Here is a 16,313-nt window from a genome sequence, read left to right as displayed (position 1 = left end):
GTCGCATGCATGCTGTGGAATTGAAAGGGCCAACATGAGTAGTAAAGAAGTATTAGCTGGGAAAAACAAAGCTCCTGGAGCTAGAGTCCGATGTGGGAGTACGAGACAACTGGCAGCACTGTACAACCAAAACGTCACGACCATGTTTTCTTGTACATTCTCAACTTGTTGTTTTCCCTAGAACCAAGAACCTGGGTGTATGGAAGTTGCATAATGAAGTCTGTTTTTAATTAGGGACTCGCAGGGCTAAACTTGATCACACAAAAACAGGTGGGTTGGATTCGGGTCAGATGTTAAAATCTGAACCCCGACTGCAACCCACCTACTTCCAGGTTTACTGGAGGCGGGACAAAGGCCGGGGAGCTAACCCTCTCCCAGGAGGCAGGTTGGCAATTAAAATATTTTAATGAGGCTAGCAGCCTCTGATTTAGCCTGTTTTGCAGGTTTTACAGTCGACTGCCGGGTTTCCCACGCCTCAGGAAACCTGACAACTGAAGGGAGGAGAGGACAGCGCCTTCACAGCACTGCTTGTGAGCCAGATGGAGCAGGAATGCTACCCCGGGCCCCCAAGCTCTCCCCCCCCCAGTACAATGGCCCCCAGGGTCATGGATTTGATCGGACACCCCCGTCTCCCAGGTCGGGGATTGGACTTACCTGCTCATTGGGCCTGCTCCGGAGTCCTCCCCACCCGACTGGAAGCCAAGCCGGTCGGTCAGGCTGACTTGCGGGCGGGGAACCTGTCAATGACAAAAGACGCACGCGGTGGACCTAAAACTCTACAGCATGCAGGGAAACTCGGACTTCCAGGTTTCCCGTCGAAAACTCCGTCCCCTACCTACGTAACCTGTCCCTGTTAATATCCAGACCTCAAATTCTGTTTGACCAGCATTTCATAACTTGCCTCTTGCACAAACATTAGTTGTGACAAGTACTTTCTCTTTGCCATCCCGGAAACGCTGGATCACAGCAGCTCGCTGCTCCACCATCATCTCTCCACTCAGCAGTGCTACCTGATGGCCTTCTTTAGACAATTCTGCTGCCAGCCAACCTGCAGTCTTGCGAGTCTGGAAGTAAAATAGCAGGTTAAATAGTCAATTTACATATATCAAGAAAACTTTTAAATATTATGGACAGAAAAATAATATATTGCTAATGGATGCTTGTAATTAGAATGTCTATGCACGGGTGAGGTTTACAAACCTTAGCTGTGTTTAGGAAGAGCATAAGAACGTAAGAAATAGGAGGCGTAGGCTGATCTTCTACCTCATTTTAGATTGATGGGGCACTGGCACTAGTACTGGGGTAAGAGGGAGCTGTTCCTTTGGGACGGACTTCACTTGAACCATGCTGGCACTAGTGTTCTGGCGAATCGAATAACTAGGGCTGCAGAGAGGGCTTTAAACTAAATAGTGGGGGGAGGGCTCAGGTGAGCGGGAATTTAAAAAGTCAAGGAGAAGGCAATAGAGCAGGGTAGCGATGGGGGTAATGGTAACCAGAGTGTGACAGGAAGGGACAGAACATATAAAAATAAGAGTGCATCAGAAAGTGGGGTCAAAGCACGGAAAAATAGTAAAAAGACAAAATTAAAAGCTCTTTATCTGAATGCACGCAGCATTCGTAACAAAATAGATGAGTTGACGGCACAAATAGATATAAATGGGTATGATCCGATAGCCATTACAGAGACGGTGGTTGCAAGGTGACCAAGGCTTGGAACTGAATATTCCGGGGTATTTGACATTTTGGAAGAATGGACAGAAAGGAAAAGGAGGTGGGGTAGCTCTGTTAATGAAGGAGGAGGTCAGTGCAGTGGTGAGAAATGATCTTGTCTCAGAAGAGCAAGATGTAGAATCAGTTTGGGTGGAGATAAGAAATAATAGGGAAAGAAGTCACTGGTGGGAGTAGTCTATAGGCCCCCTAACAGTAGCTACACTGTTGGACAGAGTATAAATCAAGAAATAATGGAGGCTTGTAAGAAAGGTACAGCAATAATCATGGGCGATTTTAATCTTCATATTGATTGGACAAGTCAAATTGGCCAAGGTAGCCTCGAGGAAGAGTTCATAAGAGTGTATCCGGGATGGTTTCCTAGAACAATATGTTGTGGAGCCAACCAGGGAGCAGGCTATCTTAGATCTGGTACTGTGTAATTAGACAGGATTAATAAATGATCTCATAGTAAAGGATCCTCTAGGAAAGAGTGATCACAGCATGGTTGAATTTCAAATTCAATTGGAGGGTGAGAAAGTTGGGTCTCAAACCAGTGTCCTGATCTTAAATAAAGGCAATTACAAAGGTATGAAGGCAGAGTTGGCTAAAGTGGACTGGGAAAATAGATTAAAGGGTAAGATGGTTGATAAGCAATGGCAGACATTTAAGGAGATATTTCGTAACTCTCAACAAAAATATATTCCAGTGAGAAGGAAAGGCTTTAAGAGAAGGGAGAATCATCCGTGGCTAACTAAGGAAGTAAAGGATGGTATCAAATTGAAAACAAAGACATACAATGTTGCCAAGATTAGTGGAAGGCCAGAGGATTGGGAAATTTTTAAAAACCAGCAAAGGACGACTAAAAAAAAGAGAGAAGATGGCTTATTAGAGTAAACTAGCAAGAAATATAAAAACAGATAGTAAGAGCTTCTACAGGTATTTAAAAGGGAAGAGAGTAGCTAAAGTAAACGTTGGTCCCTTAGAGGATGAGACTGGTGAATTAATAATGGGGAACAGGGAAATGGCGGAGACTTTGAACAAATATTTTGTATCAGTCTTCACGGTAGAAGACACTAAAACCATCCCAATAACACATAATCAAGGGGCTATAGGGAGGGGGAACTTAAAACTATCACTATTGAAAAAGTACTCGGTAAAATAATGGGACTAAAGGTGGACAAGTCCCCTGGACCTGATGGCCTGCATCCTAGGGTCTTAAAAGAAGTGGCTGCAGAGATAGTGGATGCATTGGTTGCCATCTACCAAAATTCCCTGGATTCTAGAAAGGTCCCAGCAGATTGGAAAACCGCAAATGTAACGCCCCTATTTAAGAAGGGAGGGAGACAGAAAGCAGGCAGCTATCGACCAGTTAGCCTAACATCTGTCATTGGGAAAATGCTGGAGTCCATTATTAAGGAAGCAGTAGCAGGACATTTAGAAAATCATAATACAGTCAAGCAGAGTCAGCATGGTTTTATGAAAGGGAAATCATGTTTGACAAATTTGCTGGAGTTCTTTGAGGATGTAACGAGCAGGGTGGACAAAGGTGAGCCAGTGGATGTGGTGTATTTGAATTTCCAGAAGGCATTTGATAAGGTGCCACATAAAGGGTTACTGCACAAGATAAGAGCTCACGGGTTGGGGTAATATATTAGCATGGATAGAGAATTGGCTAACTAACAGAAAGCAGAGAGTCGGGATAAATGGGTCATTTTCCGGCTGGCAAATGGTAACTAGTGGGGTGCCACAGGGATCAGTGCTGGGGCCTCAACTATTTACAATCTATATTAATGACTTGGATGAAGGGACCGTGTGTAATGTAGCCAAATTTGCTGATGGTACAAAGATAGGTGGGGAAGCCAGTTGTGAAGAGGACACAAAGAATCTGCAAAGGAATATAGACAGACTAAGTGAGTGGGCAAACAGTTGGCAGATGGAGTATAATGTGGGAAAGTGTGAGGTTATCCACTTTGGTAAGAAAAATAAAAAAGCAAATTATTATTTAAATGGAGAGAGATTACAAAATGCTGCAGTACAGAAGGACCTGGGGGGGTCCTTGTGCATGAAACACAAGGTATTGGTGAGACCACACGTGGAGTACTGCGTACAGTTCTGGTCTCCTTATTTAAGGAGGGATATACTTGCATTGGAGGCAGTTCAGAGAAGGTTCACGAGGTTGATTCCTGAGATGAAGGGGTTGACTTATGAAGAAAGGTTGAGCAGGTTGGGCCTATACTCACTGGAGTTTAGAAGAATGAGAGGGGATCTTATTGAAACATATAACATGCTGAGGGGGCTCGACAAGGTAGATGCAGAGAAGATGTTTCCTCTCATGGGGGAATCTAGAACTAGGGGGCATAGTTTCAGAATAAGGGGTCGCCCATTTAAAACTGAGATGAGGAGGAATTTCTTCTGAGGGTCGTAAATCTGTGGCATTCTCTGCCCCAGAGAGCTTTGGAGGCTGGTTCATTGAATATATTTAAGGTGGAGAGTGACAGATTTTTGAACAAGAAGGGAGTGATGGGTTATGGGGAGCGGGCAGGGAAATGGAGCTGAGCCCAAGATCAGATCAGCCATGATCTCATTAAATGGAGCAGGCTCGAGGGGCAAAATGGCCGACTCCTGCTCCTATTTCTTATGTTCTTATCTCCACTTTCCTGTACTATCCCCATATCCCTTGATTCCCTTAATATTCAAAAATCTATCGATCTCTGTCTTGAATATATTCAACGACTGAGCCTCCACAGCCCTCTGGGGTAGAGAATTCCAAAGATTCACCACCCTCTGAGTGAAGAAATTTCTCCTCATCTCAGTCCTAAATGGCCGACCCCTTATTCTGAGACTGTGACCCCTGGTTCTAGACTCCCCAGCCAGGGGAAACATCCTCCCTGCATCTACCCTGTCAAGCCCTGTAAGAATTTTGTAAGTTTCAGTGAGATCACCTCTCATTCTTCTAAACACTAGAAAGTGGCTTGAGGACTGCTGCCCGCACCATGTTTATGGACAGGACTGGTAAGCAGGTTTAAGGATTAGAACTGCAGACTACTCACATGACAGAAGATCATGGCCTGTGCTATGGTAATTGCTCCATAGATGTTGCACAGAGCCTGGTATTTCTCTTCCTTGTTGTTACACAGCACATAATATTGCTTAATTGTATCCAAGGTTTCTTCCTCTCGCTTCAACTTGATAATGTTAGGGTCAGGAACAACCTTCTGGGCAAATTTCCACACAGACTCTTCAAATGTTGCTGAGAACAGTAGCATCTGACAGAGTTTAGGCAACATTCTGGAAATGGGAAAGCAAGAATTACTGCTCCAGCTCATTTCATTACTTATGTATTTGCATCAACCAATTCTCAAACACCACATTCACCTTTAGGACTAGCAATGATTAAGGAAATTAAAATCGCAATAACTGTAATGCATGAAAGAAAGTGGTTTGGACAATCTTAACCCAGTTCCTATTGAACATAATTCTACAACATAAACTCATTATAATTTGTCACTAATTTACAATCTCATTCAGAAAGGCCATGAAGAAGGTTGTTATGGGAATTAAAACAGTTGCATTGGCACAGTAAGCAGGCACTCAGAAGTGGAGGTTAAAGTAGGCTACCGGGGCAGTACAGAGTGGAAGTAATTGCAAGTCCACTCTTCCCCTCTTCATCGAATGACACTTGTTTTCCTGGAAAACTGCTCAAACCACACAGATAAATGCTTTCAATCCCATAATCTGATAGCCTACCTCTGAATTCTAATGCTCTGGTCTTGGTGTCCTTGAGTTGCAATCATGACATCAGCTTCATCTAGGACGAAAACTTTAATTTTCTTAGTATCTATGAATCTCAGCTTTGTGCACCAATCCATAACTGTCCCAGGTGTGCCAATAACAATTTGTTCTGAAATCCTCTGACCCTTCTCAACTGGAAACACAAAATATATTCAATTACACGATCCAAAATATACAAATTAGTAAACTGCATTCAGTTCAGTAACTACCCATCTATATTCAGATGGGACAGCAATATACTTCTGAAGGAAAACTATAATGAAAACATACAATATAAGAGTTACCTCAGTATTGCCTACTTCCAAAGATTAAAAATAAACTTAATTGTGGTTAATGTCTCAAATTTTAAATCCATAATCACCTATCAGATTCATTCTAAGAACTACAAAAATATTTTAATGACTTCTTGAATGTGGACATCGCTGGCAAGGGTCGCATTTATTGCCCGTCCCTAATTGCCCTTGAGAAGGCGACGATGGTCTCATTCTTGTTTATAGTGGTTTGATACAACGGAGTGGCTGGCTAGGTCCTTTCAGAGGGAAGTTAAGAGTCAACCATGTTGGTGTGGAACTGGAGTCACTTGTAGGCCAGACTGGATAAGGACAGCAGGTTTATTTTCCCTAAAGGACATTAGTGAACAAGTTTTTTTTTTTTAAATGACAATCCGACAGCTTCATGGTTACTTTGACTGATAACAGCTTCTTATTCCAGATTTATTTAGTTGGTTTTAAAAAAAAAAACTGAATTTAAATTCACCAACTGGATTATTAGTCCAGCCTCTGGATTACTAGCCCAGTAACATAACCACGACACTACCATACCCACATTGTAATTAAAAGATGCATGATAATACAGAAATTTGAATGTACCAACCTGCTTGCCCCATACAAAATGCGGCCTTTAAGTAGGAAATAGTTCTACACTTTTCAGGAGTTTGAATGTGTGTGTAAAATGTACTGTTCTTGTCATGAAGTGCCACCGAGCCATACAGATCAGTAAACCAGGTTTAATCACTGGTCTATGTTGATTTAGATGATCCTAGCCATAGCATAAGTTAAGGCACAGCAATTGCCCTCAGTAGCCACAGATTAACCAGTAAAGAGATGGTAAAAATTTCCACTAAACGTTGTTGGAAATATGCACGTGTGGACTCATTGGGGTCCATGTTGAATTAACTCACCACCACGATCACAGTTGAAGCTCATACATCCCATTTCAGAGAGGTACTGTAGCACTTTTTTTTATTTGTTCATGAGATGTGGGCATGTGTGGGGCTAGGTCAGCATTTATTGCTCATCCCTAATTGCCCTCGAGAAGGTGGTGGTGAGCCGCCATCTTGAACCGCTGCAGTGTGTTGAAAATGCTCCCACAGTGCTGTTAGGTAGGGAGTTCCAGGATTTTGACCCAGCGACGATGAAGGAATGGTAATATATATCCAAGACAGGATGGTGGGCAACTTGGAGGGGAGCTTGGAGGTGATGGTGTTCCCATGCGCCTGCTGCCCTTGTCCTTCTAGGTGGTAGAGGTCGCGGGCTTGGGAGGTGCTGTCGAAAAAGGCTTGGCGAGTTGCAGCAGTGCATCTTGTAGATGGTACACACTGCAGCCACGGTGCGCTGGTGATGGAGGGAGTGAATATTTACGGTGGTGGATGGGGTGCCGATCAAGCGGGCTGCTTTGTCCTTTATTGGAATATATTGGCCTTTATTGCAAGGGTTAGGGAAGGGAAGTCTCGCTACAACTGTACAGGGCGTTGGTGAGACCACACCTGGAGTACTGCGTACAGTTTTGGTCTCCTTATTTAAGGACGGATATACTTGCATTGGAGGCAATTCAGAGAAGGTTCACTAGGTTGATTCCTGAGTTGAAGAGGTTGTCATATGAGGAAAGGTTGAGCCTATACTCATTGGAGTTTAGAAGAATGAGAGGGGATCTTATTGAAACATATAAGATTCTGAGGGGGCTTGACAGGGTAGATGCAGGGAGGATGTTTCCCATGGTGGGGAATCTAGAACTAGGGGGCATAGTTTCAGAATAAAGGGACGTCCATTTAAAAACGGAGATGAGGAGGAATATCTTCTCTCAGAGGGTCGTGAATCTTGGAATTCTCTACCCTAGAGAGCTGTGTAGGCTGAGTCATTGAATATATTCAAGGTGGCGAGGGACAGATTTTTGAAAAACAGGGGAATCAAGGGTTATGGGGAGTGGGCAGGAAAATGGAGTTGAGGCCAAGATCAGATCAGCCATGATCTTATTGAATGGCGGAGTAGGCTCGAGGGGCCGAATGGCCTACTCCTGCTCCTATTTCTTAAAGTTCTTATGGACTGCAGCGGTTCAAGAAAGTGGCTCACCACCACCTTCTCAAGGGCAATTAGGGATGGGCAATAAATGCTGGCCTTGCCAGTGATGCCCACATCCCATAAACAAATAAAAAAAAAATGTCCTGGATGGTATCGAGCTTCTTGAGTGTTGTTGGAGCTGCACTCATCCAGGCGAGGGGTGAGTATTCCATCACTCCTGATTTGTGCATTGTAGATGGTGGAAAGGCTTTGGGGAGTCTGGAGGCAAGACACTACTCACCTAGGTAACTACTTTTAGGACAGTAGAAGGAAGAAAAGTCAGAGAACAACGAGTGCGAGTGAAAGAGGATGCACACAAGAGAGAGGGGAGTAGATTATTTCCGCTCATCATTGAATAGTGCCAAAAATGAGGAGTATAATGATATCAATACAATTACTGGGCAGGTGTTTAGAAGCTAAAAGGTAAAATATGAAATGCAGATAAGACATCCGTTAACAATATATGGGAGTAAGATTCAAAACATTTTTGATGAGTTATTCCGTTAATTATTATAACTGCCTACCACAGGGAATTTAGACAACATGCTTGGGGATCCTAAATGAGGCTATCTTTTCCTGATTAAAGTCACAATTTGTAAAAATGTTACTGTCTCTTCCAACAGTAGTTCAGTGAATAAATATGAGAGGTAATCTCACGAGTCTCTGCTGCTGGTATGGAGCATCCCTCTCAGTGAGCTAGTAAGAGAACTGGGACAATGGTGCTATAGTCCTATCTCCGAGAAGCGTCACATTTAGTGAGACTCTGCGCTAGCAGGGAAGACTGGAGAAATGATCTCAAGTGTGTAATGCGGTACTGGACCGCAGAGGCCAGGAAAATCCCAGGTTCGATCCTGGTCTTTGTTAATTTAGCAATCTTGGCCAGGGAGGTGCTTGGAGTACTACAACACCCTTGCATTAGGAAAGTATTATTTCTTGGCTTATGTTTGCAATTTCTTTGCTAAAAATGCAGAAGTTTACAGTATACTAAAACTTTCCACATCTGCCTGGATATTCATGAGCTGATTCTGCAAAAGTTCATTACGTTATTATCTATGTTTGGCTGATAGATACTGAGTAGCTGACAGCATGTAATGTATAACAGAGTTTCAATTTTCTCAGCTAATAAATTGCATACTATTGCTATTTAGAATATGCTTCTGCCACACAATTCAAACAGTGTCAGCCTTGGCTCAATGATAGCACTCTCGCCTCCGAATTAGAAGATCCTAGGTTCAAGCCCCATTCCACAGACTTCAACACCTAATCTAGGCTGAGACTTCAACGCAATAAACATAGAAACATAGAAGATAGGAGCAGGAGTAGGACATTCGGCCCCTCGAGCCTGCTCCGCTATTCAATGCGATCATGGCTGATCGTCCAATTTCAGTACCCGGTCCCTGCTTTCTCCCCATACCCCTTGATCCCTTTAGCCTTAAGAAATATATCCAACTCCTTCTTGAATATATTTAATGAATTGGCCTCTACTGCCTGCTGTGGTAGAGAATTCCACAGGTTCACCACTCTCTGGGTGAAGAAATTCCTCCTCATTTCTGTCCTAAATGGCCTACCCCTTATCCTTAGACTGTGACCCCTGGTTCTGGACTCCCCGACCATCTGGAACATCCTTCCTGCATCTAGTCTGTCTAGTCCTGTTAGAATTTTATAAGTTTCAATGAGATCCCCTCTCATTCTTCTAAACTCCTGCGAGTACAAGCCCAATCGTCCCAATCTCTCCTCATACGTCATTCCTGCCATCCCAGGTATCAGCCTGGTGAATCTTCGCTGAACTCCTTCCATGGCAAGAACATCCTTCCTCAGATAAGGCAACCAAAACTGCACACAATACTCAAGGTGTGGTCTCACCAAGGCCCTGTAAAACTGCAGCAAGACATCCTTGTTCCTGTACTCAAACCCTCTCGCCACGAAGGCCAACATACCATTTGCCTTCTTAACCGCCTGCTGCACCTGCATGCTTACCTTCAGCGACTGGTGCACAAGGAAACCCAGGTCTCGTTGCACTTCCCCTTCTCCCAATCTATTGCCATTCAGATAATAATCTGCCTTCCTGTTTTTGCCACCAAAGTGGATAACCTCACATTTATGCACGTTATATTGCATCTGCCATGCTTCTGCCCAATCACCCAACCTGTCCAAATTATCCTGGAATTTCTCGGCATCCTCCTCACAGCACACACGCCCACCCAGCTTTGTGTCGCCTGCAAATTTGGAGATATTACATCTAGTTCCCTTGTCTAGATCATTAATATATATAGTGAATAGCTGGGGTCCCAGGACCGATCCCTGCGGTGCCCCACTAGTCACTGCCTGCCACTCGGAAAAAGACCCGTTTATTCCAACTCTTTGCTTTCTGTCTGCCAACCAATTCTCTATCCAAGTCAATATCTTGCCCCCAATCCCATGTGCCTTAACTTTACACGCTAATCTCTTATGCAGGACCTTATCAAAAGCCTTCTGAAATACACCACATCCACTGGTTCTCCCTGATCTATTTTACCAGTTACATCCTCAAAAAATTCCAGTAGATTAGTCAAGCACGATTTACCTTTTGTAAATCCATGTTGACTTTGTCCGATCCTGTCACTGTTTTCCAAGTGTCTGCTATTACATCTTTTATAATGGATTCTAGCATTTTCCCCACTACCGATGTCAGGCTTACCGGTCTGTAATTCCCCGTTTTCTCTCTACCACCTTTTTTGAATAGTGGGGTAACATTAGCTACCCTCCAATCCATGGGTACTGTTCCAGATTCCATCGAATGTTAGAAGATGATCAGCAATGCATCTACTATTTCTAGGGCCACTTCCTTAAGTACCCTGGGATGTAGATTATCAGGCCCTGGGGATTTATCGGCCTTCAATCCCATCAATTTCCCTAACACAATTTCCCTACAAATACTGATTTCTATCAGTTCCTCCCTTTCATCAGACCCTATGTTCCCGACATCTCTGGGAGGTTATTTGTGTCCTCCTTTGTGAAGACAGAACCAAAATATGTATTTAATTGGTCTGCCATTTTTGTTCCCCATTATAAATTCCTCTGATTCTGACTGCAAGGGACCTACGCTTGACTTCACCAATCTTTTTCTCTTCACATATCTATAAAAGCTTTTACAGTCAGTTTTTATGTTCCTTGCAAGCTTACTCTCATATTCAATTTTCCCCTTCTTAATTAATCCCTTTGCCCTCCTTGTTGAATCCTAAACTGCTCCCAATCCTCAGGTTTACTGCTTTTTCTGGCCAATTTATATGTCCTCTCCTTGGATCTTATGCTATCCCTAATTTCCCTTGTTAGCCACGGCTGAGTCACCTTTTTTGTTTTATTTTTATGCCAAACTGGGATTTACTACAGAATTTGTTCATCCATGCGGTCTTTGAATGTTTGCCATTGCCTATCCACCGTCAACCCTTTGAGTGACATTCCCCAATCAATTCTACCCAACTCGCGCCTCAGACCATCCTAGTTTCCTTTATTTAAATTCAGGACCCTAGTCTCTGAGTCAACTACTTCATTCTCCATCTTAATGAAGAATTCGATCATATTATGATTGCTCCGACCAAAGTACTGTTGGAGGTGCAATCTTCCAGACAAGACGTTAACCTGAGTGCACATCTGCCCGCTCAGGTGGACAGAAAAGATCCCATGGCACTATATGAAGAGAGGGGGAGATCTCCCAGTGTCCTGGCCAACATTTATCCCTCCATTTAATTTAGTCAGGTCTGAAATCCTCTTGGATAGCAGGCAGTAGACAGACAGATTATCTGGTCATTTATCTCAATGCTGTTTTTGGAACCTTGCTGTGTCCAAATTCACTGTTGAGATTCCCAACATTACAACAGTGACTACACTTCAAAAGTACTTCATTAACTGCGAAGCGCTTTGGGGCATCCTGATGTGAAGAAAAGCACGATATAAACGCAAGTTATCACTTTCTTTATCAACCACAGGGAGAAACACTATTTTACTCCAAGACTGTGCTTATTACTAGCTAGACACACCCCAATGTACCAACCCCAAATAAAAACAAATAAAGCGTCAAAGCCAGAGATGTGGAAATAAATAGCTGCTGCAATTAAAACTGTCTAACATAACTACACTAACACATTTCAAACATAGTACACTTATTGAATAATTGCTGCAAATAAAAAAAAAGCTGGACTGAGCAGCAGCAAACTTAAACCCATCAGGACTGCTAGTCTGTCACTGCCTACTGTCGAAGAGGATTTCAGATCTGACTAAATTTGAATGGAGGTTTAATACATGGAGGTGAATCACTCAAAAGGATCACTTTAAAATTGTTTTAAAACCTTAAATTCATAAAATATTCATTATTTAATTTCTGAAAGGTTAGTGTGCCTTCATTGCAGCCTTGCAATACTTTTCCTGAAGTCCATCAATATCAGTCTTCTCTTCCCTCCTCTTCTCTTTAGGTCTCCTTGTTCCAAAGCACCATACCCCACCAGCAATGTGGTCAGTCTCTGGGCCTCTGCATCTCTACCAATGTCACATACCGGATGCTAAAGAGATGCTTAAGCATAGCCCAAAGCGAGTCTCCATCGCTCTGACAAGAGCCCACCTTCCCCCATATGTCAAATGAGTGTGGCATCATGAGCAAGCCCACACCTCACCTCTATTTTTAGAATAGATTGAAAATATGCTGTAGCAGCATTCATCTTTTCCATATTTTACTTGTTTTCAATCAGGTTTACAGAGGAACTTAAAAGGGAATAAAACAAGCAAAAATAGTATGGTGTATCAGAGACTGCAACTATTCAGGTATTCGTAGCATTATTTAAATAATGAAAGGCTTTTATATATTTTGTATTAAAACCGCCAAAATGCATAGGGCACTCAAATTCTAAAAGGACGTCATAATTTCTTAAATAAACCATCTTTAAACCTCATTTTACAACATTTATGAAAAATATAAGATGTAAAAAGAATGCTACATTGCACATTTAATCTGCCTTGTGTGTAGACATTTTTGTGTAGTTTTGTTGCAAGCTCCTCACCACTGTACACTTTCCTCCAGCAGAGAGCAGAATGGTTTAGGCTATAGGTTTCCAACAATCTTCCCTCAATGCTTCTCTATACTCAGCTGACAGGAGCCCTAATTCAAGCCAGTCACGGTCGCTGCAGCTCCCCACTTTCACCATATGAAATGCCACGCTTCCGTGCTGGACTCTGTCTCAGCATCTTTGCCAAGCAATAATAAAATTCACCGAACTAGAGCAGGTAAATCTGAGTGAAAGCGAACCCTGGAACTCAGTCGTTGATTAGAAGGAAAGTACTCCACTTGCACGATCCAGCCACCTCAGTTCTATTTTTAGAATAGATTGAAAATGCTGAACATCATTAGAGTGCAGAAAATGTGACTTTGTTGTCAATGATACTGAGTACAAGCTGTATTACGTTTAACAAACTAAATTGACAAGATAAATATTTTGGAGAGTTCACAGTCCTGAAGCTAATAATTTGGGAGCCATAGCACTTCACTTATAGAAAAGGTGTTTAAACTTATGTGTGATAGAGCGAAGCCCAAAGAACACTTTTATGCTTGCTGTACCTATGGAATTGGGATCTTTTCTGGACGGGAGAGGCAAAATTTCATTAACTCAATTACTTTTCACAAGTTGAGTCACAGACTATCAGATTCTGTACATATAACTCACAGCACCCGACCCTTACTCTCTGCCCGAAAAACCCCTCCAAACAGCAGTAAATCTCATTACAGCACTAAGATTTTCCCTCTGTGCTTCCCCATCTTCTGCTGCCCCCTCTCAGCATGCACATTAAAATTAAATCTCCTGCTACCTGAAGAGTCCTGCTGATGTATGGGGCAAAGTGCATATGGCAATAAGATAAAAGTTTATTCAGTGAGTATCTGAGCCCTACAGGCCAGAAAGCTCTAAAGTTTGATGCTTGGTCTGTGCTGAGTTAGCGCTAAGCTGGGAGAGCAATAGAGCTGCGCCATTGGCTTTAGTGCCCTCAGATTAGGAAAGAGAAGCAGCACAGGAGTTTCCTACATAGGAGGGCATTCAGCCCATCGTGTCTGCATCAGCTTTTTACAAGAGCAATCCAAAACTAATCTCACTGACCTGCGCTCTTACACAGACCGGTTTCACACTCTCCTAAAAATATTTTATCAATTTTTCCCTTAAAAAAAGCAATGTTCTCTGTTTCAATAACACCCATAGCAGTCCAGCACCCTTAGCTTTGATTGTTTATTATCCGTTTCTATTTTCACATTAAACTTAATTATGTTGTAATTAATATTTCCCAACTGTTATCCTACTCTATATAGTTATTTGTCTCCTTTCATTTCTCAGATCTAAATCAACCAATGCTTCCCTTGTTGGACTAGAAACATACTGATCTTGGAGGTAGTTTTGGATGCATTTAAAAAAAGCATTCCCCACTTTGACTGCATACATTACTTTTATCCCAGTCTATCTTGTGATCGTTAAAATCGTTCAGTGTTATTGTTTGGTTGTTCTTGCATATCTCTGATCTGCCATCATATCCTTCCCCTATCTTTTTTCACTGATTGCTGGCCTGTAATGCACACTCGATATTGTACTGTTTCCCTTCCTATTCTTGAACTCTATCCATGTGCATTGTGAATTAATGCAGTCCCTAGAACATTCTTACATTATACCGCTCTGATGGGATCCTTTATTAAAGGATAATACCTCCGACTGGTGCCGAGGAGAGGGGGAAAAATTGGTTAGGAAAAAAAGTTTCCCTTCTCTGACTGCTGCAAGGGTCAACTGTCAGACAGACTTGGAACTGGAATCAATTTTATTTTTGGAAGCAGGAGTAAATGTTTTGACGGGTTGAAAACTGGCTTTGATAGAAAAGGTTTTGTGCCAATCAAAAGCTCATGCTTTAAAGATTGTCTTTAAGTACTTTTATACATCAAAACCAGGAAGATGGCTGCCAAACAGTATAGTGGCCAACAGCCCCCAGAGTCTGACTGCACATGGATGAGTTTCATCCACCAGTTATTGGTGCATAAATGCTTACATCCAGTATTGCTTTTAGTAGATTTAATACTGACCAGGACTAAACATATAACTAAGCATTAAACTTGAGCTCATCCAAAACTCTGCTGCCCGTGTCCTAACTTGCATCAAGTCCCGTTCTCCCATCACCCGTACTCGCTGACTTACACTGGCTCCCATTCCAGCAAAGCCTCAAATTTAAAATTCTCCATGTTCAAATCTCTCCAGGGCCTCGCTCCTCCCTATCTCGTTAACTTCCTCCAGCCCTACAACCCTCGGAAAACTCTGCGTTCCTCCAATTCTGGCGCATCCCCGATCTCCTGCACCCCACCATTGGCTGCCGTGCCTTCAGCTGCCCGGGCCCCAAGCTCTGAAACTCCTTAAACCTCTTTGCCTCTCTCTCTAAGACTTGTGTGTCCCTTTAAATAAACACAAGTTCAAGTCATTCAGGGATTAATTGTTTGGTCAAATAATAAAGTGCTTGTCAGTTTCAGCTCCAGCTCAGAAGCAGCCAAGTTTAAGTAACTGGGTTTTTTATGTTCCTTAAAAAAGATTGTTGTGCATTTATAACTGCCTCATATGCATGCACTGACATATTTGTGATATAAATATATCTATCAATCATAAGTATAGAAGTTACAAGGTTATTTCATCTATACTTACAATAAACTAATCAAGCTTTGCTCCAGCAATTTATCACCTTATCTAATCCCTTCTGATTGGATAATTGCCATATCATCAGTCCCAGCCATTATTTTCTGGAATATTTTCAGCAGAGGATAAACAAATTAAATAGCTAAATATGTAAAGGAATTATCATCAAGATGCAGCTCTTTCAGAATATTCGATAGGGAACATTTGTTTATACATCTGGTTTAACGGCAAAAGAATGATCTCTATAATTATAACTTCCAGTACTTTTTATCTTTCATTTTTACAACATCGCTGAGACTTGTTGAATGATTAGAATGTAATCAATACATTCTCTTGGCTGCATATATAATCTCATTAAAATTACAGGCATCCATCAATGTTACAATATTACTCACGTCTGTTGCCTCGCACTGCATACGCTAGCTTGATATCAGGACAGCACTTTCCCATTTGTTCAATAACCTGTCCAGTCTGCAAAGCCAGTTCATAGGTTGGAGAAAGGCATAAACACTAGAGGAAAAAGTCAATATTTCAATATAAATTTATAACCTGGTGAAACGGATGTAACATTATGATAGCAAAGTGCTCAGTTACAATCTGTATATCCCAGCACTGGGTTCAAATTGCCTACAGAGACCCAGTTCAGCAACAGAACATAAGATATAGGAGCAGGAGTTGGCCATTCGGCCCCTCGAGCCTGCCCCGCCATTCAATATAATCATGGGTGATCTGATCTGATCTTGCCCTCAACGCCACTTTCCCGCCCGCTCCCCATAACCCTCGACTCCCCTGTTGCTCA

The 16,313-nt window shown here is 42.4% G+C and overlaps 1 protein-coding gene across 2 annotated transcripts in view; it reads right to left on the bottom strand.

Moving 5' to 3' along the window:
- The window catches only part of LOC147100929 (ATP-dependent RNA helicase DDX19B-like), a 122,357-nt gene that overhangs the window by 25,065 nt on the left and 80,979 nt on the right, over positions 1-16,313 (bottom strand). For both annotated transcript variants that reach the window (XM_085967545.1, XM_085967543.1), the window contains exons 7-10: positions 15,910-16,024; positions 5,458-5,635; positions 4,761-4,998; positions 902-1,064 (exon numbers count right to left, since the gene is read on the bottom strand). In XM_085967545.1, coding sequence (XP_085823671.1) covers positions 902-1,064; positions 4,761-4,998; positions 5,458-5,635; positions 15,910-16,024 — 694 coding nt within the window. The remainder of the gene's footprint in view (positions 1-901; positions 1,065-4,760; positions 4,999-5,457; positions 5,636-15,909; positions 16,025-16,313) is intronic.

This window comes from Somniosus microcephalus, chromosome 25 (genome assembly GCF_052327205.1).
Source record: "Somniosus microcephalus isolate GS21.2 chromosome 25, FLI_Smic_1.0, whole genome shotgun sequence".
NCBI classification, from domain to species: Eukaryota; Metazoa; Chordata; class Chondrichthyes; order Squaliformes; family Somniosidae; genus Somniosus; species Somniosus microcephalus.
Note: the sequence above shows the minus strand (reverse complement) of the source record. Positions and strands in the feature narration are given on the sequence as shown.